The sequence below is a fragment of the Tetrao urogallus genome (assembly GCF_951394365.1).
Source record: "Tetrao urogallus genome assembly, chromosome: 1".
Classification (NCBI taxonomy): domain Eukaryota; kingdom Metazoa; phylum Chordata; class Aves; order Galliformes; family Phasianidae; genus Tetrao; species Tetrao urogallus.
In genome coordinates this window covers 3,204,141-3,228,142 of record NC_136813.1, presented here as the reverse complement: position 1 = coordinate 3,228,142, position 24,002 = coordinate 3,204,141, and the positions used below count along the sequence as shown (strand labels likewise).

General features: G+C 43.4%; 1 protein-coding gene across 1 annotated transcript in view; it reads right to left on the bottom strand.

The window, feature by feature from the left end:
- Positions 1-24,002, bottom strand: part of MYO7A (myosin VIIA) — a gene marked incomplete at its 3' end in the record, with an annotated part of 60,707 nt that continues 36,705 nt past the window's right edge. Inside the window, exons 23-48 of the mRNA XM_079549432.1 lie at positions 23,368-23,571; positions 22,153-22,329; positions 20,752-20,841; positions 19,384-19,511; positions 18,038-18,164; positions 14,947-15,066; positions 14,040-14,213; positions 13,416-13,643; positions 12,444-12,614; positions 11,365-11,482; positions 10,959-11,085; positions 10,683-10,852; positions 10,385-10,575; positions 9,703-9,827; positions 8,842-9,017; positions 7,926-8,076; positions 7,635-7,790; positions 7,339-7,444; positions 5,774-5,887; positions 4,660-4,747; positions 4,352-4,458; positions 3,471-3,656; positions 2,604-2,720; positions 1,664-1,747; positions 1,075-1,194; positions 1-90 (exon numbers count right to left, since the gene is read on the bottom strand). Of these exons, the coding sequence (XP_079405558.1) occupies positions 1-90; positions 1,075-1,194; positions 1,664-1,747; positions 2,604-2,720; positions 3,471-3,656; positions 4,352-4,458; positions 4,660-4,747; positions 5,774-5,887; positions 7,339-7,444; positions 7,635-7,790; positions 7,926-8,076; positions 8,842-9,017; positions 9,703-9,827; positions 10,385-10,575; positions 10,683-10,852; positions 10,959-11,085; positions 11,365-11,482; positions 12,444-12,614; positions 13,416-13,643; positions 14,040-14,213; positions 14,947-15,066; positions 18,038-18,164; positions 19,384-19,511; positions 20,752-20,841; positions 22,153-22,329; positions 23,368-23,571 (3,645 nt within the window). The remainder of the gene's footprint in view (positions 91-1,074; positions 1,195-1,663; positions 1,748-2,603; positions 2,721-3,470; positions 3,657-4,351; positions 4,459-4,659; positions 4,748-5,773; positions 5,888-7,338; positions 7,445-7,634; positions 7,791-7,925; positions 8,077-8,841; positions 9,018-9,702; positions 9,828-10,384; positions 10,576-10,682; positions 10,853-10,958; positions 11,086-11,364; positions 11,483-12,443; positions 12,615-13,415; positions 13,644-14,039; positions 14,214-14,946; positions 15,067-18,037; positions 18,165-19,383; positions 19,512-20,751; positions 20,842-22,152; positions 22,330-23,367; positions 23,572-24,002) is intronic.

Here is a 24,002-nt window from a genome sequence, read left to right as displayed (position 1 = left end):
TCACTTGCTACCCTTTGCACTCCTCTGTTTGCTCATGGCTGTTAGCATCTGGCTGATGTATGAGGTCAGAAGATCATCCATCTTGTAGCCCTGGTGAAGAGAGAGAAGTTCTTACATGTCCTTGTAGCAAAACTTAATTTCTGGCTTATTCCTCATCAACACACTTGCTATATGTTCTAGATTTACATGAGTCCGGGTGTACTTTCCCCTCTTTTTTCCCATCTTTTCCACCATTTTCTGACACAAGGATAAAAGGCCAAACTATTTGCAGTGTTAAACTCTCTCAGGATGCTACTGATGTTCAGAGCTTTGGAAAAGGAGTAGATTTTCAAATGGGCAGTGATAAACAGGATGTCCAAAATTAATAACAATAAACCTGGCAGAAATTTTTATCCTGCATTCTTTGGGTTTAAGATTTGCTAGGCAGTTGTTTTTTTGTTGTTGTTGTTGTGACTGTTAGTAGGGACAAGATTGACAAGAGACCTTTGTGAAAATACACCCCTTGAACCCACATCTGCTTTCACAGAATCATAAAAGTTGGAAAAGACCACTAAGATCATCTTGTCCAACCCCAACCCATCCCCACCATGATTACTAACCATGTCCCTCAGTGCCACATCTTCATGGTTCTTGAACACCTCCAGGGATGGTGACTCCACCACCTCCCTGGGCAGCCTCCTACTGTAAGATGTTACACTTTTCACTCTAATGGCATGGAGAAGAATCCCATGCTCATGCAATGGTAATGCCCGAGCAACTGAGGCTTGCCTGTAGCTTGGACCCAAAGAAAGCCCTGGTAAAACCTTGCATGGATGTACAGGCAGAGGTGAGACCTTACATACCTGACACATCCCAACACTTGATGTCTAACCCATATTTAAAAAAAGGTGTTATGGAGATAGTAACCTTACGGTGTTGAAATCCAGAAGAAACAAACAACTGTGGGGGCTCATTTACGAGACCACCTGCAACTCAGAAAATCTCTGAGACACAGCTTACTGCAAGCATTTAATTTTGGCCTGCCAATGTTGTAATTTGCTCTAAGTCTGTGCCATAATCTTCAATCCTCCTTACCAGGGATGTCTCGCAGAGCAGCTTGCTTCCCCTCACCAGGTTGCCGATCGTTATATGGAAGTACGTGTTGCCACTGCTCCAGTTGGAGATCTTGGTGAAGGGGTGAGTGATGAGAATATCCTGGTGGGAACACAAGGTTGACAGTTAACACACAAGAGCCTCAACTTTTATGAAGTTCATGGGGACCTTCCATGTCCCTGTTCTCTTTCCTTCAAAGCACACTAAGGATGTCTGTTGAAATATGGCTGTACCACGGCCTCATAGGAACAGCAGTGAGGTGCAAAACTGTGGAACCTCCAGTGCTTGTGGAGGATGGCTGTTATGGAAAAGCCACATGGCTGGTGGAAGTACCTAGTAGGACCTCATGTACTTCAGCTCCAGTCCTAATGTCTGTGAAAAGATTAATGAAGGAGGATGTATATTCTCCATTTACAGGGCTCAAAGAGTTGCTGCTCACTGTTCTTCTTCTCTGGGATCTTTTCTGGCTATTCAGCTGCTCAAACTAGGCCAATGAAATCTCCTGTATCTCTAAATAACACAGCTTTTGGGCTGTTGGCTCAAGGGCATTTGGTGAAGACCTCAGTCTTACCTTGGTTTTGGGATCGATGAGGCTGACTCCATGTTTATTGATGGCAATTAGAAGGATTTCTGGATAATTTGGCTCTGTAGTTTGCTGTTGGAAATGAGATGAGCTGATCAAAGGAAGTGTCAAGCAAAATCATTTCTTTTTTCCTCACTGTCTATCTTCTCCTGCCAGCATCTGCTGGCTCATTAACTGCTATCCAGTTAATGATTTAAAGATAAACATAGAAACCTTTAGGGTATTAGTCGTAATTACCAAGGGCTGTCATAATTACAGATCTCCTATGTACCTGATAATTGTGTGAGCTACAGAGAGTATGAAGCTCCTTATTCCTCTTCAACATCTCCAAAAGTCAAGCTATCCCACCATTAGAAAGGAAGAGCTGGGGCAGGATGGCAAAGCCCCAGACTTACTATCTTCTATGCAGTCCCTTTGTCTGGGACTCTGCTCCTGCTCTTGACTGCTGCTGTGGACCCTTTGACCAATACTAAGCTGTTCTGTCCTTTTCTGATCTTTACTTTCAGTTTAATTAGTGCTGGTAAACACTTCTTCCAGCCCTGTGCCAGCATGGGATGTACTCCTGGATTTGGTCCATGCTGTTTGCAGACACATCATGTGGAAAACTGCATGCTCCCCTTTCCCCTCACAAAACAGAACGGCTCTTGCCTCTTCAGCTGTAGAGCTGTGAGGACAGACCCAAAGATGACTGAGATACAGTGGTGCTCTACAGTGTCTCAGTACTGCAAACAGATAGGGCAGCCACAAATTACTGTATCAACCCTTTACTGATGGAGAATCTCACGTTCTTTCCCTGTCTCATCGGAGTAGTCCCAGTCCAGTTCAGCCCAGATACTGGGACAACCCTGCATGCCTGGAACCTCCCCATGATAGGGAACCTCTGAACTTGGCCCAAAGCTGTCAGGGAAACTCCAAGAAGGACAAGTACCTTCACTTCAAAAAATGCTGATCCAAATGTAGGCCACTTGAAGATAATCTTTAGGAAGGCAAGCTTGGCTTCTTCTCTTGTTTTGCCTGCATGCTTGTTGTAGTATGCCACAATGGACTGCAACAGAGAAGACAGTAGAACTGGAGAATCTGCACTGTCTATTACCATGAAATTCTCCAGGGAAGGAGCATCGTGCCACGAACATGGACTATCCTACCAGAAATCACAACTGCTTCACATAGTAATTTGGCTTTCACTGAGATCCATTAACAAACCACAGTGTATGATAAACCTACAAATAGTTCTCTCTGCACTAAATTCTAACCTACAGAGTGTTTTTTGGCGAGTTTTGGGATAGCCACCAAGAAGATAGCTAGAGAAGTGTTGATTCCAGTCTCTGCACCAATGAATGCTTCACTGGATGGTCACTGGAACAAAACCTGGAACCAAAATTGCTCCTCCTTTCTTTGATGAGCCATTCTGGTAACTCTACTGTAAGGACTGTAAGTTTTGATCTCCAATTTATGAAGCAGAGGGGACAGAGGGACTTTCTACTGAAGAAACCAACAAATTGTTGTTTGGGTACATGGTTGAGTTCAAATCCTAGGAAAGAGAAAATACTTATAAGACTGTTTCTTGGCAGAGAGACATTTATACTTTTCTATGTTCTAGACTTGCCCATTCAAACACACATGTACAATTCCTCCTCTTGGTGCTGATGGGGAGCTGTGCTCTGCTAAGGCCCAAGAAGGACCACAGGTCACTCATTCTGGCAACACCACTTCAATGCTGAACATCAGACAAGTGACACAAGATGGTGGGCTTCCCCAAGCCTAGACTGACATATGAATAAAGTTGCTGTTTTACCCGTTTCCAGTCATCTGGAGAGAGCTGCCGAACGAGGTCCTGAGGCACCAGCTCCTTCAGGAGCTTAGGGATGCTGGGGAAATAGGACTTGTCATCCTCAAATTTTACTCGATAGATGAGAGCTGCCAGCTGCAGGACCTCTTCCCGTGTACACTTGTGGTAACCACGTAGATACTTTGGTAACTCCTGTATAGGGGACACAGCAATTCAGGGATGTGACCCCAGACCTTCATTCTCTGCTGGTAAATGAAGGTTGTCTAAAGACCTCTGATCTAAAAAAGCCTCCTGTAATACAGCACAGGGTGGTCCTTTTACTAGATAACTTATGTGCGTATCTATAGTCTTGTTCACCCTCCATGTCACTGGAAATCCACCATTACCAGAAGATGTTTGAAAAATTGTTATACAATAAGAAACTATTAAAGCATTAGGGGATATGGACATATTGGGAAAATTGCTTCATCAAGGCAGGAACACAAGGAACATATGTGTGTTTGCATTTGTTTACAAGAGAGCTTTGTGGCATGCAAGCGAATCACAAAAAATCATGGCTTTTGGGGCCATCATTTCTCATCTCCAAGAATGGAAGAGCAGACAATCTTCAGAATGCTTCTGAATTTGGCCTTCCTGCTGAGGCTGCTAGCAAGACATACTCTCTCACTTCTTGCTACTTGCTGGAGAATATCTGGCACATTTCCCAGCTGAAGAGGCTACCTAAAATGAATGAAGGCCACTCCTTACCATGCAACCCAACTGCTCTCTCTGTTTAAGGCGGAATTTTGTTCTGTTTAATGCAAGTCTTCATCCTCACATAGTCAGTCTTTCAAATCCATCTTAAAACCTCCCAGAGTCTGCACTGCTATTTCAGATTCCTAGAGTACCTGATAATAATGGAAGATTGAATCTGCCATTGAATCCTTTCCAGGCGTTGTGTTGGTCCACAGCTTTTTCATGAAGAACACTTGGTAGGTGAGGGAAGGCACTATACCTGCACAAAGGAAGCAGGGAGCAGATATCAGAACAATGCTGTGAGCACCAGACAGATCATCTCCTCATCTCCCAGGTGATGTCAGCACAGCCGCAGCAATGGCCCAACGGATGTGACGAATGGCAGTCAGCCTCCTTTGAAAGGACTAGAGGGCTCAAGTAGGACTGTGTGTGACCCACAATGGAGAAAAGGCACTGTTACCATCTTTTGCTGGTCTTGCTTTCTTTATCCAGTCCGTCAGGTGTCTCACAAAGTCAAAGAAGAAATCTCCCTCGGGCACACTTATGACCTGTGGGCACAGTACACAGTTATGAAGAACAAGTAAGCAGCAAGAGGCCACTGGCTGCACACTGCCCTACCTCCTGTGGTTGTTGCTCACCGCTTTGTCTCAGACTTCTGGACTACAGACTGTTGATGTCAGAAAGACACCACTCTAATTTCCGCCATTACTCCTTATTGTGGCTTCCTGTTTCCCTGGAGCAATTAATTTCCCTTCATGATGACTATCTACAGATTTATTCCAGTTGCCCAAGGCATCTCTACGCCTGCACATTTTTCTTAGTTCTTTATCACAGAATCAGAGTTGAGTTGGGAAGGACTTTAAAGTTCAGCTAGTTTGAACCTTCTGCTGTGGGCTGGTTGCCCCCCACCAGTTCAGGCTGCCTAAGGCCCCATCCAACCTGACCTTGAGCACCTTAAGAGATGGGGCACCACAGCAACCTGAGCAGCCTGTGCCAGTGCCTTCATTTCCCTCTATGTGAAAAATTTCCTCCTAACACCTAATTTAATCTATTATGAACTCATCTTAACAATAGGCTTGGGTTTTCTACCTCTTTCCTCTGTGAGATCCTGCACATAGAATGGTACTGGTTGGGCCCCTAAATCAGCAAGGACACTGTAGTGTTATCATCAGGTATTAAGGCCATCTGTTCTCAACACAGGAGACCTTTTCCTTTTAGGATGATAGTTGTAACCATGGCTATAATACTCCAAATCTCACCTGTGGCAGGTTAGATCTGATTTAGAAATGCTGCACTACTTGCAGAGGAATTAATCTTATTCGTGGGGCTACAGAGTTGGAAGGGACCATTAAAGGTCATCTAGATCAATCCTTCTGCAATGAACAGAGACATGCACAAGCTAGATCAGGTTGTTCAGAGCCTGGTCCAGTCTGACTTTGAATGTATCCAAGACTTCCAACACCACATCTCTGGGCAACCTGTTTCATAACTCCAGCTATGTGCACCTACTGAGTCTCTGGAAATGAAGCACTGAGTGCTTTGGCACTACCACAACGTGAGTGTGGGTCGCTCACCTTGTCAGAGATCTTGACAAAGAGGCTGAAGCCTTCAGAGGACTTAAGGAGCAGTCTGTTGGAGATGTTCTGGCAGAAATCCTTTGCTTTTGTGCTGGACTCCACCTCAAATGCCTACAAAGAAAGGAAGAACATTATCATTGCTACTCAAGATTAATTTCTGTTTTGTGCAGTTCAGATGTATGAAGAGATTTAGATGCACACCACCAATGAAAACAGAGATTTGGTGGACTGTGGCTCTGCACATGGGAAGGCACATTTATAGAAGTTCAGCCATACTATTGGTGAAATGTTGTGATTCAGGATACTACGTCTACACTCTGTGTTGACTTCTGTAGAGATTCCAAGGTAAAGAGATTTTTTCTGATCCATTTGTAACATCTCAGACCTATTTGTCTACAGGAGAGACCTCCAGGCTGATCTTCAGTTGTTTCCTCACTGATGATATCTCTCCATTTTCCACTTTATGAGCTACTCTTAGAACTCTCAGTGACTTTGTCTTTTCTGGCTACTTAAGGTGATTCATTTCACAGCAGTTCAAAGAATTAAGACCTCTACCCACCGCGTGTATGACCCTGTTAGCCTGAACCACCAGGACCCATGTTCTACATCTCATGAGACTGAGAAAGATGCATGTTGTACCATAGTGACAAGGCTTTGTTAGCCCACTTGGATGACTTCCATTGTCAAAGGGACTATATCCAAGTGCAGAAGTTCTCTCTGCCTCCTTCTCCTGGCTCTCACACAGATCTATGTGCATAAAGCAGTGTCATGCTTCTTACTGGTCATATACAAAAAAACCCAAAACTCAGAGTGATGGGAAGTCCCAGTAGATCTCTTAAAACACCTGTAACAGACAAACATGGGCAGACATAGCTACTGTTCACATCCTCCCATGGACATGAACTGTTTTTCACATGAACTCCTTTGAAAATGCAAGGATTTAGGTGTACCTAAGGGCATGATGGAAGAGAGCAAGCCTCACTGCAATACCAGTCAGTAACATGAGACAGCAGTATCTGCAAGAGGATGCCTATCTGCTTCCAGCAACAATATCACTACCTGTCTTATTTGTGTATAAGATGCTTAATGAGAGGTTTCTGAGTGCAGGTATCATGATTTCTGTGTCACCTCAGTTCAGAAAGAGGAATAATTGCATTTTCTTGCCTGCCAGCTCCCTGCTCTGTCACTGGGAGCCCCAGCAGAGTGCCTGGCTAGGCATAGCTTGGTGGACTGTATATTCTAGTCTAGGCTCTAAACAACTGAAAAAAGTTTGTGAATCACTGAGAAAGAGGATGAAGATGAACACATCGTGTTCCCTCTTGACAAGACTCACTGAGAGCCAACTCTGCACCCATGTCTTGAAAAGGTAAATTGTAGGAAATCAGACCCCTAAGCTCCAGTCTTCTATCCTGGTAAGAATGGGTTTTCCTGACACTGCACTGTTCAGATACTTGTGGGAAGGCTGAATTTTTCTGCATTAGAATGAATCTCTTATGAGATTTTAGTAAGAATTTGGACAGCCATCCTGATAAAAATTAAGAATTTCTTTCCATCCCACTTACCTCATCAGTATCATCAGGAAAGTAAACCTTGTGGAAAATTTGGGTGGTCTTGTGTTGAATGGCTTCCACTTCTACAAGATGGGGAGGGTACTTTCTGGACCCATTCCTGCAAAACAGAAGGCAGATGCCACAGAATAAGCATCATCGTCCACCAGACATACTCTGTATTAGTCTTGGTTGAATGAAGAGAGAGGCTGTGAGATTTCACTGTCCCTCCAATCACCAGAATATCTCCTACTTATTGTTCCTCATGCATATTTGGATGTTGTGACATGGTCAGGATTTTGGTGTTGTACCTTAGGGCTTTCTGGAGTCTCTGGATGCAGTCTGCTGCCAATGGGTGATGTTTCCGGGACTGAAGAAACCTCTGGACATGGGGCAGGAGGATGTTACTTGGAGGGAAAAGGCCTGTGCACAACCACAACAGCTCCCAGCCTTTCTCCTCACTGTACCTAAAATAGGAGAGATACAGAACAGAAAAAGTAACTCATGGCATGAACGCACAAGAAGGGAGGAAAAATGCTCCAGATCTGCTATGCCCAACACAGGCTAGTGTCTCTGGGACAAGCGAAACAGACAGCTCTTACTTGATGTGGTTGTCAGTGAGCTGTTTCAGGGTCTGGCAGTAGATTTCATCCTTCAGAGGCTCGGCTTTCAAGGCACCTTCAAATATTTGGTCTGTCAGCTCATTGACTGAGCGGGTCCTTTTGGATGGGTAGTCACCCATATACTTTAGCACTGGTGAGAGGCAGGAGTTAAGGATTAGCTAACCGGGAGGTTTGGACAACCCCTTCTGTGGACGATATGGTAAAAGACAACCTACACTTGACTACAGAAGTGGCTGTGACAGTAGCAGTAATTGTAGCAGCATTAATACCAGGCTTATACCAATAGAACTGTTCAAATTATAAAGTCTGGATCCTAGAGAAAAGCCCACCAAAATACAGAGGCAATTTCCACACTTTGGATCTATGTTTGCACTCTGCCTTACTCTCCATACTCTCCTTACTCTCCATGCTGTCTTTATTCTGCCAAGTAGAGATATTCAGGTATCAAACCCTGCTCCTGAGGTCATGAGGACTGGTTTGCATCCACACTGCTTATGTCTACTCCCTTTACAGAAGATGCATCTTGGAAAGTTGAAATAAGCCAAAACAGAACTGTTAACCACTAAGCAGTGTGTATACCAGAAAGACTCAATAGCTTAATGGTTTAGTGGGCATGGTGAGGATGGGCTGATGATTGGACTAGATGATCTCAGTGGTCTTTTCCAACTTCAATGATTCTATGATTCTATAATCAATTCAATAATTCTTTCTCCCTGTACCTCAGATCTCAAGGATGCTTGAATACAGATGCCAGAATCAGATTCGCCTCCAAGTCTATGACACAGCCCCCTTAAGAGGGGACAGAAGGCTTTTTATGGGTTTCACTTGTGTCCCTGAAGAGACTGATCATCCCTTTATCTGTCAGACTTGTTGTCCTCTTGTCCAAGGGCTGCACCAGGCAGTAAAAGGATATCAATGAAGGCCATGCAAGCTTCTTGAGACAACTCCTCACTACCCAGGATCTTCTTCAACAAGGGCTGCTTGATGGGCTCCCGGGTGTAACACCACAGCTTGTCCTTCCCACGGCTCTTGGTGATCATAACTCTGCTCAGGGTGTGCTTAGGTGGAGGCCTGGTGGCAAAGGCAAAGCAAAGTAATAGTAGAGAGATTACACAGATGAAAGGGACAGTCTGTGGCCTGAGTTTCACCTGGAAGGTTATTCACAACACCTCACTAATCAACTCTTAAACCAAATGGGAATTTACATTTTAGCAAGTATAAAGCTCCAGTTCTACCTAAACCATAGCCATTTTGACTTTTCTGGGGCTCAGAAAAGTCTGTTTTGGACCCTACTTAAGCACTGATACCTAAACACACTTTTCTAACAAAAAAAACCAAACCCTTCTAATCTCGAGAGGAAAGATGATGACAGTGGCGAGATGGGCAGCAATGATGAAAAAATATTGCCCAGTAGAACAAGCCCACCAGGATGACAATATCCTAGAGGACTTGGTCTGCCTCTTTGGACTGTCAGCCCCTCCGAGCAGAAAGGGCAGTTTTGGGGTCAGTCTGATAGGCAGCCGTGGAGTATGCTTTGGAGCTGAGATGAAAATGTTCCCACCTAATTCATAAAACCCTGTCTGTGGAACACTTGTAACTCATGCCATGGCCTAAACTGGAAGCTGTTGTTGTACAGTCACATAGGAGGATAAGATAGTTACAGCCTTTTCCAGTGGCCAAAAAATTACTGATTCCCAAGCTATGTGGAGACGGATTTCTACTCCTGTATTTTTTGAAGACGGTCGAAAAAAATCACCTAAAATAATCATAGGAAAATTCCTCCAAGGTGTATGGCTTCACTCTCTCTTCGCTGTCTGAAATTGCCATCTGGGAGGTTCTGATAACATCTTGTCGTTGATCAGGGGTCATTGTGACCAGAGCCTGTGGGATGAAAAGTTGTCTGTTAACTCATATGTTTGATGCAATATATAGGAAGCAGATACAAAATGAAGAGACTGGCAATGAGTGAGTAAAAATAACCCACTAATTTCAGTCAATAGACATAAGAACTGTAAAAGTGCCATTTCTCTGTGCCATTCTTTGTCACTAATACAAAGAATAACAAATGTTTCCATAGCGGGGATTGTTTTCTAATGAAGAGAATGTGCTTTGGAACTTACTGCTCTATGAATGCATGTAGTGGTTTCTTCTAACCCTAAATGAAAAAGAATTGTGCAAGAATTGTGCCAGCTGGAAAGATGTGAAAGGATTAATGGATATGCCAAGTCCCAATCTCATGGTTTTCAAAGTGATGAGACTAGAAGAAAGCTAAGATACTATTACAGCAAATCACTTGTACCTTAGAAAACATGTCACCTCTCTCAGCCACACCGGTCCACATTATTGTCAGAAAGACTCTCTGAAAACCAAACTGCTCAGAAAGACTTTGACCTCCTCAGGCTTTGCATCAAGTATTGCTGTTCTGTAAGACAGCTTACCACAATCTCCAGGGGAGGCATAGTGACAGTAGGCAAGACATAGACAGAGTCTGTTGGGAAATCCCCTTTCTGCTTGGTTCGTTCATTGAATCCGTTTGCCCACCCTGAATTCATCACATGTTCTCCTGTGTCTTGATCAAGAACTATGAGATCTCCTTTGAGGAAGCTGAGGAACCCAGATTCTTCTCCCACTGCAAGAAAAATAACCATTAGTTAGTATGATTTTTTTTTTTTTGCAAGTCTTTTTGGAGTAATTAATATGCCTATGCATTTGCTTACCTTCTTTACTTTTACTTACCAGGGTTTGGGTTGTCTTGGAGAGTGACCACATACTTGGATCTTTTTCTTAGTCCCTCAAGGAATGTCACTACCAGGTCCCGGATATCCTCTGCATTGTTGGAGGTGAAAGTGTATTCATCTGCTTTAATGGTGGCCAAGGTGAAACTCTGTCCTTGCAGCTTTCCCCCTCTGGGATATGTTTTTATAGGAGATATAAACAGGAAATATAACGGTATCAAAAGTCAAAGTCAAGAAAAAGACTGTTTTAGGGGCAGAAAACATTAGCTAAGTCTACCTGCTGCTTGACACAGCTGTGATCTCTGGAAAAGAAAGCTCCAAGAGAACCTGCTCCTGTTCATCCACGAAGTACACTCCTGTCCAATTGACAGCCACAATCACATCATTTTTAGGTAGGCTTGGCCCTAGGTTGAAGGCAAGACATACAATCAGTTCATTAAGGGTATGACATAGGAAGCCTGTGTTTCAAAGAAGGATGCAATAACAAAAATCAGCTATTTTTAATAATAGAAATAATGGCAGACTCATGGCTTGAGCCATTGCTAATGAGGATGCACCAAAAAGCAACGTATTCAAAACAGATCACCTGATGGCCCATTAGGTCTTGTCTGTGGAGTCACTAATTCTTCTACCTTTTGCTTTTGACCATCCCACCCATCCCAGTGTGTGTTCTATTGACTCACCTGAGAATTTGAAGGCTTCATAAAAACGAGAAAACAGCAAAGGCCACTTGAAACGTGCAAAATCCACCACCTCTTCCTTGACTTTTTTGGGGTCTGTTCTCTTCTGAGTATAAATTCCCTACCGACAAAGCAAACCATAAGCAACATGAAGCACAAACCAAGTTATATCTCAGAAAGAGAGCAAATAATACAACTCCTTGAAGCTCATTCAGTCCATGACATCTGAAGATCTTGGAACCAATATTTAGATCTTGACGATGCTAAGGCCCAAAGTCCTACAGGAACAACTGAGTAGCTGGAGAAATTCCTAGCAAAATTCTAGTTCCCCCTTCAGAAATAATTAGACTCTGAGAAGTCTGGGCAAGCATCTAGAGTGACAAACCTGGGTGTGATCATCTCAACTGGCTTTGGGTTTCCTTCACATAGATGTCTGCCTTTTAGCTTGACAGTCCTTTAGCTGGAAGTAGATATTTGATAGCCCTTAAGCACAGGCATCTAGCTTCATTTAGGATATCTTTCAAAACCTGAGATTTTTGTATGTAGCTGAGAGGCTGATGGAGGGCCTAAGATTCTTGGAGCAGGAATTCCCCAAGCATCTCTGTTTAGGCAACAGAACTGAGCCCCTGGGTTTTCACTGAGAGTGATGGGAAGTGAGACATAACACAGATGGAGATGCTTGCATTTAGATATCTTAATCTGAGGTGGAATCCTGTCTTTAAACAAATGCCAGTCCTTGTGCCTGGATGACTCAACAAGTCAGGGAGGTTACACAGCATCTGGTACAATAATCTGATATTGACTGGGGTCACAAACTGCCACTGTAATAGAATCAATAATGCCACAATCTCGTGTGTCAGGAATGAAACACCAGAAAAGGCAGAGTGCATCTCTGCAAGTTGTCTTCTTGCATCAAAAGCAGTCGTAGATTTGTTGGACATGACTAGTGCAAAGCATGTCCTTTGCCTTTGTTTTAATTTCACGTGCAGCCAAGATTTGAGCTGTAGTGTCTGACATATTTAGAAGGCACACGAAGCTACTGAAACATATCTTGGCCATTACCAGATGATCTATCATCTTACCTTTTTATGTGCAGCTATAATGAGCTGAGCCCATTTCTCCACTGTTTTCGATGCAGTGATCTCTCTGTCTGGGATGTAGGATGGAATTAGATTTAGCAGCCTTTCCAGTACCATTTCTGACCCATAGTCCACATAATACTGCTGGGAAGCCAGTTCTGCCAGGTCTTCTTCCTGTGAGATCCACACATGATAAAAGAGCTGATGTTAATGTAATAAAGATGGGAAGAGATGCTTTAGTTCCTATAGTGCCTGGTCTTTACTAGTTCAAAGGAGAGGACTTAGGTGCTAGGAAAGAAGAATATCTTCAGTTTGATGCCTGGATAATTTTAAACAGAAGCAAGACAAAATGCACTGGGCGTTTTCAGAGATTTTAATGTCTTTTGAGAAGCTCACTTCAGTGACACTGGAATAATAACTGCTCAGGGACATGATTTAGCAGAGGGTTGTTAGAGTTAGGGTAGAATGGCTACGTTGCGGTTGGACTTGTTGATCTTTAAGGTCTTTTCCAACCTGAGCAATTTTATAAATTCTGTAAGCTCACACAGACTCTAGAGACATGGGTTTCTGCTTCCAACATCCCTTCAGCACTGGGTTTGTACTGCATAGCACAGCTGTATGTAATCTGAATTGTCTGTCTCGTACCGAAAGCTTAGCAGGATTCACCAAACAAGATTCTGACCTGGTGGATTGGTTACAGCACTCCTGTAGCCCTTCAAACTGGGGGTGATGGACGAGGGGACATTCACTCTCTGATCCAAAAGTCCATAGGGAATGGTGCTCACAGCCCATAGGAGAATCTGATCCTTCTCCAACCAAAAGGATCTGATTTCTGTAGCTTCTGTTTCCTAAGTGCATACCCTAATAACCTAGCAGGTACCCAGGGAGGAAGATTTCTTACTCCATTTTGTGAAGCGCATCTCACCATAATAAGGATGCATGTTGATCAGACCAGTAGCTGTTGAGGGCACTTGCCTTGTCACACCGGTACTCCCCAAACTTCACCCCTCGGACAATCTGTTGGTAAATGAGATTGGTGGCCACGTTGTCCTCACTTGGGTTGTGCCAAGGAGTGAAGATCTCCTTCCTGAAGAAGAGCCGCCACGGTGCGTTGCGCTCCTGTGCTCCTTGCTCCTTGGCATACTGCTCACACTGGGACACAGCGTCCATCACGTGGTCATTGCCACTCCCCAGTGAAGAAACCTAAGCAACGTGGAGGGAAAAGGTGAAATTCATCTGATATCTCTAGGTGGAGATGTCTATGTGTGAGGAACCTCTGGAGGGTTTCTGGAGGGATTTTGCAGGTTTCTGGTCCAATCTCCTGCTTGGAGCAGGTCCATCTTGGATCAGGTTGCTCCATGCCCTCTGTTTTGAATATGTTCAAGAAGGGAGATTTCATAGTCTCTGCAAAAACTACTCCAGTGTATGCCTTCTCATTCTGTAAAAATCATACATACGTATATGTATTTTTCTTTCTGATCTTCTGACTGGGCATTTGCTTAGAGTACAACGTCCTTCTTTCCCCCTGGAAGATGCAACAGCAAGGAGAATCTCCCTTTTCTTTTATAGGGTTAGTCAGAAGCATTAATCATAACCTACCTTGTCAAAAAGTGCGATGTAAAGTGAAAAGCCAAATCGGTCCTTCAGGCTGATTTTGTCAGCCAATGAATTACAGAGCTCTTTAGCAGTAGTTGCAGAATCTGTCAGCAGTGTTTTTGTTGTCCCATCCATAAATGTGACAGGCAGCATGATTGGTTTCTTGGACTTGGTTGCCTAATAGATTAAAGTCAGACTTTATGATGGCATTCAACATTCTAGGTTATTTACCTATGTATTCTTCCCCCCAGCAATGGTAGCTATTTTTTTTTAATCCCTAATTCCACTAATTGGCTATATTTCAATGCTACCATAGCATTCTCAACTGGATAATGTATGGTCAGTCACTGGAAACACTGAAAAAACTGTTTCTTGTATATAATACATCCAATCATTGAAGTGTTTAATCTAGTAAATCCAACCAGGCTCAGGAATGCTCCTGGGCACTAAAACAATCATCTGTGCTAGTAAATCAGCACAGAAAAAGAGCAAATATTGCATTAAGTGGGCTTATTCCAACTACAGCTGCTCCTGAAGAAGCTTGGGCAGCTGTGATGTTCCAAGGACATTCTCAGTAGGCAGTTTGCCTGCAGCCATTTTCAGCTGGAAGAATTCCTAGCATGCATGGGGGTTTGCTTCGTGGCAGCTGGCGTCGATATCTAAGAGCATTCTCAAATGCATTTAATTTAAAAGTACTGATGTCGGCAAAGGGTATGATCTTCAGTATGCCTTTGAGCAAGGCCAGGATGCAAGAGGAATGTAATATATTCTAAAAACCTGAAAATTCTTGAGAGAAATAGGCATTTTGTCATGATGTTTTTCTGCTCTGCCAGAGTTGTGGTTCCCATGACAGTGAAAAGATCCAACCCTGAGCCCCAGCAGACTTGGGAGGGTATGGAGGGGCTCATACCTGCAGTTCCAGCCAGCTTGGTGGCTGTGTCCTTGTCCCATTGGCAAACGTCCGCCGCAGCCTCTCTTCACAGTAGGGAGCATAACCGGGAGGGCCTCCATTGATAAAGTTCCTTAAGTACTGTTTGCAGCAGGGAACACATTGGTTAGACCATTACACTATTGAATATAGGACAAAGTGATGGGAGTGAATGAAAAAGACCTATAAATAATGATCATGGGAAACTGTAAGCAAGCAAGACTCAGAACATTTAGCTGATAATAGAAAACATATTTCACAATTACATTAAACAGGTGTTTCCTTAGTTGGATTTTAAACTGTATTTTATTGGACCCTAAGCCAAAATTTGAAGTACTTCACCATATGTTAAAAATACTTTGCTTAGAAAATGAAATCCAATGACTTCTGCAGTTTGAGAGATACACCTAAAAGCATTACATAAATGCCTTGGCTAAACTTGTAGCTAAGACTAAGAGTTCTGTAAATCAAAGAGAAGTGCAAAGGACTGGGGTGCTGTGTCTTGAACCATGCTTAGAATAAGAGGTGATGAAGGTTATAATAGGATCGAAAGCCTGACCTTCATATTTGGGAACAGAAAACATATTTAAGATTGCCTCATTATCACCTAAATCCATCTCAAAGTGTTCAGTCCTTACTGACATATTCCAGGGTCCTGGAAGAGCCTCCAGGCATAATCCTTTCTTGAAATCCTGCATCTTCTTTTTCCCATAATGTTGCTGTTATTAAAGTTAGAACCCAAATGAAGGTTTCAGGAAAAAATTAACCAGGAATTTGATATCACATTCACTGTGCATTGCACAACAGAGTATAGAGAAGAAGCACTAAGAGATATTTACCCTTATTTGCTTCTTCTTCTGTTTAAATGGTGAATAATTACTGCCAAATGAGTTATGAGGTTATGAGTATGATAGTAACGTCTGGTGTTGACATGGCATTGATTTCCCAGTCCAGAACAGGCTGGACTAAGTGGTCTGGGTTAGTGCAGCTTCACAATGAATTCACTGAATTCCATCAAACTTTGACTATCCCTCTGTTTTTCACAAAAAAAAAAAAATGAGTCTGCATGGGAAAGGATGCTGCGGGGGGCAGAACTAACATTCAAATGGGAGAATGTATTATCTTCAAACACAATGTTTTAAACTGATGTCTCCTACGTCCCTATGAATTACTACAGACGCTTCAGAGGAGCTCCAGGACATGGGCCAAGTTACTGCAAGACTGGAGCTTAGAAATATAACCAGAGTGTGTGCAGCTGCAAGAGGTGTCCACATTCACATCCAAGGAGCCACAGTCACCAGAGCTGCCCATGGGGACAGAAAATGTTTGGGGAAAGATTCAGAGCAGGATTCTCATTCACGGTCTCAGAATCATCCTCTAAAGGAGTCTCTCTCTTTCCACGTACTATTAAGAGGAGACAAGTATCTGAAATAAGTTGGTATTAACACTCTCTTTTGTCTCCAGCAGTCCAAGGAGCAAAAGGGCTGCCCAAGATGAACAAATGCAGAATGTTTTTGGGGATACTGACACACACTGCAGCACATACCAGGACTTTGGGCAGAGGTAGAATCACAGAGTCAATACAGTTGAAAGAGATCTCTACGATCATCTAGTCCAACCATTAACCACCAGGCACGCTAAACCACACAGTCATAGAAGAGTCATAGAATCACAAAGTTGGAAAGGACCTACAAGATCTAGTCCAATCGTCCTCTATCTACCCACTAACCTACTAAACCATATCTTGAAGCATGTCTCCAAGTGTCACATCTCCATGCTTCTTGGACACCTCCAGGGACAGTATCTCCACCAGCTCCCTGGGCAGTCTGTTCCAAGACTTCAGAGTTATTCATTAATTATTTCTGTGAAGTGCTTCACTCACCTAAAATAATCTTTCATTATTAAAAATTTAAATTCACACAGTCCCCTGTTATATACTTTTTCAGATCACATTACCAGGTATAATTTAATTTTCTGCCACTTTGCCAGTGATTTATCTGCATTATTATATTTCTTCCTGACAGTGTCTGGAGATGAAAAAGGGTCTTCTATTCTTGGCTTCAGTTCTGACAGAACCTGATCTGATATCTATGGATATTAATGTAACACCTTTATTTCCACGGGTCTGGGAGCAGTTCTAGGTTCTAACATTAAAAAATCTGGGAGGGTCAAAGGAAGCCTTGTCATGTTGTGTCAAAGCAAAGACAAAGTACTGAGCCCTTTGCCCTGAGCCAGTCAAACTCTAAATCATGGGATTAACTTCAGCAGCCCAGAGGATGCTGGTCAGACTTGAGGTGTATAAGTCATTTGGAAGGAAGGCTGCTCAAATCTAGGAACAAAACATGGAGTATGCTCCTGAAGATACGTTATATAGAATCATAGAATCACCTAGATTAGAAAAGACCCACTAGATCATCAAGTTCAATCATCACCTAACACTTCCAAGTCCACCACTTATCCATGTCTCTTGGTGCAACATCCACACATCTGTTCAATACCTCCAGGGATTGGTACTCAACCACTTCTCTGTGCTGTCTGTTTCAGTGATGGATCATCCTTTCCATGAATAGATCAGATTTATAATTTGCTGTGTAATACTGTTCCTTATCAAACTAGAGGACATGCCTTAAGTAACTGTCAAAGACACCAGATGCTTGACTAAATGCATAGATCTTTGGACGTGAGAAATGGGAGATACGTGGGCCTTTCTGGGTGTGCAAATTTCACACGTGACCTCTGACAATACAGTTTCTGGGCAGAGGTTACCTAATCACATCTTCATCTGGAGTGTAGGAGGTACCATCTGAATTTGTGATCTACTCTCTCTCTTTAGAGTCAGTGGAAAGAGAGAGCCAATTTCTCAGGAGTAATTTCTCTGATCCTTGTTAGACACTGAGCTCAGGATCTTGCACATTTTTCTTTCTCATTAGGAACTTTTGCCATTGTCATTTCTGATAGGGATGAAGACCAGGATTCCTTCCACTATCAAACTCAAGAGAAAAGCTGGTCCCATAGATGGGGAAGAAAATGTGTCAGCAGATGGTATATGACATAAATTTCATCTGCAATTTACCTTTACAAACTTCTCAGAAGGAGCAAAACACCCCACACAGAGGGACATCAGGATCCAGCCCCTGGCATGGCTGCTTTTGGATGGGTTCTGAGTCAGCTGCTTGCAGATTTGACAATAAATTTCATCCCTGCAATAGAAGTGAAAATAAAAATTAGAATTAACAAGGTGGCGCTTTTCAGTCTTAACAGAGAAAGAGCCAAACCCTGTCTGCAGGTTCATTTTGGAATTGCAAGGACAGTCATGTAACAGTCCTAATGATGGTCACTCTGGTTGCTTCATGGTCTATCAAATACTTTCCTTCTCCAGTTCTCAACTGGGTTTTCCCTGTGCTTCGGCAGAAATTTTGCATTGCTGACTGATGTTTACAGAAAAGAGAAACAAAAGGGAGTCTCAAGGCTCAGGTCTCTGAATGCTTCTTCTGGAAAATGGAGTCTTAGACAGATGGAGTCTTATAAAGGTTTCCTCCTGATACCAAGTAAGCCTCCTATACTAACTGGGCCACCTACTGTGGGTCCTTGTTTGCTGACTGTTATTTTTGGGGCACCTAAACATGAACTATAGAAATGTTGGGAACTATCTGCTCCAGCAGAGATCTAGGTTTGTCATCTCATGTGTAAGTAGACCCATACTCTGATGCATGGATGGATATCTCATCTGGGGAATTAATGTCCAATTTTGCCTTTGACTTTAATTCTCCACATGCAAAATGAGGGATACTGGTATTTCCTTATCTACATGCAAAGCAGCAAAAACTAGTTAACCAACCTGTCACACCAAAAAACCCCATGGAGAAGCTCATGAATATGCTATTAGATCGAGTAGATGTACAGAAACATAAGGCTAAGGGTTTCCCGGTGAAGTGGGAGGATAAAATGAAACTGATTGCATTACATCACACACACATATAAATGGGCTAAAACACAGATACATAGTCATCTTTAATTTGATTGTTTCTGTTTTTTGAATGCTTTACTTAGTAACAGAAATGAGTTTGAGTTTTTAACTTTTTTGCCATCAAAAATATTCACACAAATGAAAGAGGTGTAAATGGTCAAATGGAAAGCAAAGGCTAGTGAACAGCAAGTGTGAGTGCTAATGAAGCAATCCAGCACCCACCAGCTCTTTCAGAAGCCTTTGAATCCCTCTGCATGGTCTTGTGATCAGGCCTGAAATGAACACTAAGGAACATGACCCAACCCAGCCAAATTGTGCAACACACCGGAAGGATGAGGGCATGATAAAGCTGCACATACTGGCAAAATCATTTGGACAAGAATAGCTCAGAAGAATAGCTTCAGAAGGAATTAAAAGAATGGCATATTTATGCCTTTGTCCTGATTTCTAACCTTAATGCTGGCCTGAGGATGCCATTACCAATAATGAAATGGAGCTTCTCCAGGTTGGAGGTGGGCCGGTCTTCAAGCATGCTATTACCTTGGAGTGTTGACTCCCCGTCATGAAGTCTTTTTGTCACCTGCCAACCAGACACATTGCTCTCTTTCAGTACAGCCATTTACTGTGGCCCCCCACCCCCAACCCACATGTGGTGTGCCCCCCAAGGAGGACTCCTCCACCAGCCAGGAAGGGGCTCAGAAGTTTTTCAGTCTATGCATTGTCAGTGATGGGAGGTTGTGAATTGGTTGGCTTTAATTGCGTATGGATGAAGATGAAAATGGCTCTGCCTGGTCACACTTCCACTTGCTTAGTTTTTTGTTTTGTTTTCTACAATGGCACCCTTGCATCCCAACACTAGGCTGGACCCACAGCTGAAAAACAGTCACCAATGATGCTTGGGATAATCCAACTTATTGCCATGGAAGGCTGGTCCTTTCAATTTAGTCATATTAAAAAAAAAAACCTGTTAAAATACTAACAAACGGACCCTCTCTCCATGCTAACAATGCAGATGAAAGCACACAGCATGGTGCTTTTTGGGTTGGCAATCATCCACCTCTCTGCCCACAGTTCTCTACCTCAGCTGGTCAACTCATTCTCTTTTTAGAGCCACTAGAGAGAGAATGTGTTCAGAGTCACATTAGGACACTGAAGCTGAACTGCTTCCTACTTCTTTCCTCTGACACTAAAGGGAAGGAGGGTGACTATATCAGAGAGAGATTTTCATGCTCTCAAGCAGCTGAGTTGGTGCCTGCTCTGGAAGTGGGCAAGACTATGAAAAAGACTGAATCCATGCGTTTGCCTTGCTCTCATCCCCCTACCCAAAAGCCTTATTACTCCTCACTCTTTCGGGATGGTATTTCCAAAAGCTCTCAGCTTTGGATAGCTATGCATAGGAGAATTAGAGAAGAGAGAGTCAGAGGATGGGCGAGCACTTTTGGATGGCCTTCCCCTGCTACCTAGTACACAGAGGAGGGCAGGAAGCTAAAAGCAGGGGTAACATTCAGACCATCAGAAGTGGTGAGAGGTATCAGCAGCTGGACGGAGGGCTGTGAAAGAGGGGAGGGAAGATGCTGAATGGATGGAGAACGGGAGCCGAGGGGAGGCCGGCGCGAGGTGCAGAATGACTCAAGGAGACACGGGAAGCCAACCTTTCCCCTTAAACACTCCTTAAATCTTTCAGGCAGAGAGACAGGTAGCGCCAAACCCAGAGGAGGGCTGGTTCTATGTTGTCTAGGGAAAAGCAGAAGAGAGTCAGAGAGGGCTGCAGACAATCCAACGGCACTTGTGCTGCCAGGCGGCCAAGCATCTCCTCTCACCTCCTCCGTCAGTTTGGATTTCTTCTTGAGTGTTAAGGAGACCAGTTTGTGCCGCACACTGTTCTTCTTGTGCCCGTCAATGTGAGTACTCTGCAAAGCAAGAAACACGCAGTGCAGCGTGGTGAGGGAGAGCCCTGCCAAATGCAACCTCTGCTTCTCCAAGACTTCTGCAAAGGGCAGAGACTGAGACATTTCAGAATAAGGCAGGAACTAGAATTCTGGATCCATGTTCCTTTTGCCCCATGATAAACCAGGTTGGGCTCTGAATTTTGCAGATGACCACTGTCTAATTTAATCAATGAACCTAAGCCAAATTAAAATTACAAACTGGAGATGGCTGCAAAAAGACCAAGCCATGCTGAAAAAGTGGCTGACTCCTAGTCCAGCTATGCCCCATCGCTTGTACTGTATCCTGTTCAGGCTTGTTCCTACTTCACAAATGAGGTGAGCAAAATCACCCTCGGAGATGTGTGATTTGCATAGCACACTTGTGAGCTGGAAGTCACCTTGTCAGAGATTCGGGGGCAGCTACTGTTACCTGTTATGGTTTCATCATCGTTACCTAGCTCTGTGTCTATCAAATTTCCCAGAAAAATAAAATGTCATGTGGCACTGATTACATATCATCAAGCAAACAATATGATTTCTTTATCTTCTCTACTACTTAACAACTCGGTTGGATACAGTATGCCTTTTTGTAAATAAACAAGCAAAAAAATGACAGCTAGAAGGAATGGAAGGTAATTCTTAGTGCATATTTTTACAAAATACAAATGCAAATCAGATTGCTCTCCTTCTCAGGTGCTGGAGTGAAAGTGCTGAATGAAATCACCATCTATAAAAACAGAAAATCCTAATACCAGGTAACATCTTACCATACTGTACAAAACAACTGACAAAATGAGAGTGTATCAGTGCTATGGACAGTGATTTATCCAAAGCAATGTCTTATTTGGGAGGGGTCCTTTGACAAAGTCCTCCAAATACTTCCCAGAATGTTCTGAAGACGCAATAGGGATTTCTGCAGCCTAATCTGCTGTTAATTCTTCACTTCCTGCTCCAAGATTAAGGGCATATTTTTAAATTTTTCTCTGCTGACCCAGTGCAAATCAACACAAAATCCCCCAAAAGAGAGACCAGTGACTCAGGACACTGCCATGTGGGGAAGAAGAGAGAGATAAAAGCCCCATGAGAAATATCAGGGTGCTTCCCTGACAGTACTGCTGGAGGCATTCGGTTATCTTTGTAAAGAAGTGACAGAAACAACACCTGACACACAGACAGTTCTCCCTTTGTAGCACATCTGCAGATAAAATTGACAAATTAATTTCTTCCCAACATATTTTGATACGAAAATACCATCTCTGCGACAGACAGTTACCTCAATTAGAAAGCAATTACCTCTCCTTCTCCCTGCAGAGCCTGCAGTTCTTTCTTATAAGTCTTCTTCCCAAGAGTTTCATAGATTTTCGTCATCACTGGTATCTTCTCACCACCATCACTCATGGCCGTATGATATTTTGGCTCAGGGAGGTCTCCCATGAAACGGAGGATAGTGATCCACACAGCAAGTGCTGCCTGTTGAAATAAAGTTTAATTCCATCAGATTGCAGTAGGGCAACAGAGATGGTAGTCAAACCACATCCTTAGTGGAGCCAGACATTGGACTGGATAATCCTTGTGGGTCCCTTGCCTACCTGTGACACACAACTAATTTGCTTACAGCATGAATCTCATCTGAATGAGAAAAGTTGGGTATGCTGGTGGCCAGGACCACAAATTCAGGAACTGTTTTCTTGCCATCATGAATATGTTTGCATATCCTACAAGGGATTTGCGTCTTGGCTAGGAGATGTCACATTCAGATGGAATCACAGAATCATTAATGCTGGAAAAGACTTCTAAGATCATCTAGTCCAACTGTCAACCCATCCCCACCATGCCCACTAAACATGTCCATCAGTGCAACATCTACCCTTTCCTTGAGCAGCTCCAGGGACAATGACTCCACCACCTCTCTGTTGGTGGTCTGTTCCAATGCTTGACCATTCTTTCTGAGAAGAAATTTTTCCTAATATCCAACCTTCCCTTTGGAGCAACTTACAACAATTACCTCTTGTCCTAAAGACATAAACAGTGACTGAGAACTTCTAACCCTCTGTAGAGGAGAAGGAGAATCATAGAGAAGGCAAAATTCATGGCCTTTGTAATGTTCATTACAATTCTGCCCTTGTACTGTTGTTTATATGGCAAGCCTTTCTCCTCTGCTAGCTCTGCACTGGTGCACATGTCGAGGTAAGAAACAACATTTGCATCTGCCAAATATCAGCTTTGCAAATGGTACCAGCACAACAATTTGCATCTTCCATGACCTAAGCCCAGAAGACTTCATTAACTGTCTTAAATATCAAGGTATAGAGATAAACTCACCACTGTGTCCCTCTAATGCTTGTTGTCTTACTCTCAGAGCATCCCCAGTGGATAAGGGTTGTGCTCTCCCCTGAACCATGAACACACACCAGTGTATACCAAAGGCAAACTGGTGCCCTTCAGGTGAAAGGCTCCCCAGGCTTGCTCCAACCCACCCTGCTCAAGGGTTTTCCTCCCCTGCCTCACCAACTGGTCTCCTTCATCTTCGTGGTACAAGAGAGGCTGCTTGAGAGGTCGACGAATGTAGGTGTGTGTTGTCGTGCCCTGGAAATACGTGGCGGCAAACTTGGCAAATTTGTACTCTGAGAGATCTTCCTCCTCTTCCTCAGGGAGAGGCAATGCAGCATCAAGGTCCTCTTCCTCCAGCTCCTTCTGGGCTCGCTCAAGATCCTGGTGGGGAAGTGGTTGTCAGGTGGTCAGCACGTTTTTGGATGCTGAACTGCACTTCCCCCTTGGGCCTGACTTCACTGACTATCTGATTTTCATCAAGAAAAGCCAACTGGAGGGAAAACCATGAAATGTAACTCCTGAGCCCAAGCAAATCTTGAGTCCAGAAGGACATGCCTTTGCTCAGTAAAGTCCCCAGAGCACTTGGAGAAGCATTAAGTGTGGCAGTGGCTGTCCAAGTGCCAAATGACTTGAGCAGTGATGAAAAAAATCACAAAAGCCACAGGTCCTCACTGATCTTACAGCAATACTGCTTCCTTCCATGTAGCAGCCCCACAGAAAACCTGCAACAGCATGTCTGTCCCAGACACAGCATAGCAAATCTGTGGGGCTGTGCAGAAGGAAGGAACTCTGGAAGGAAGACCCCCTTTAGT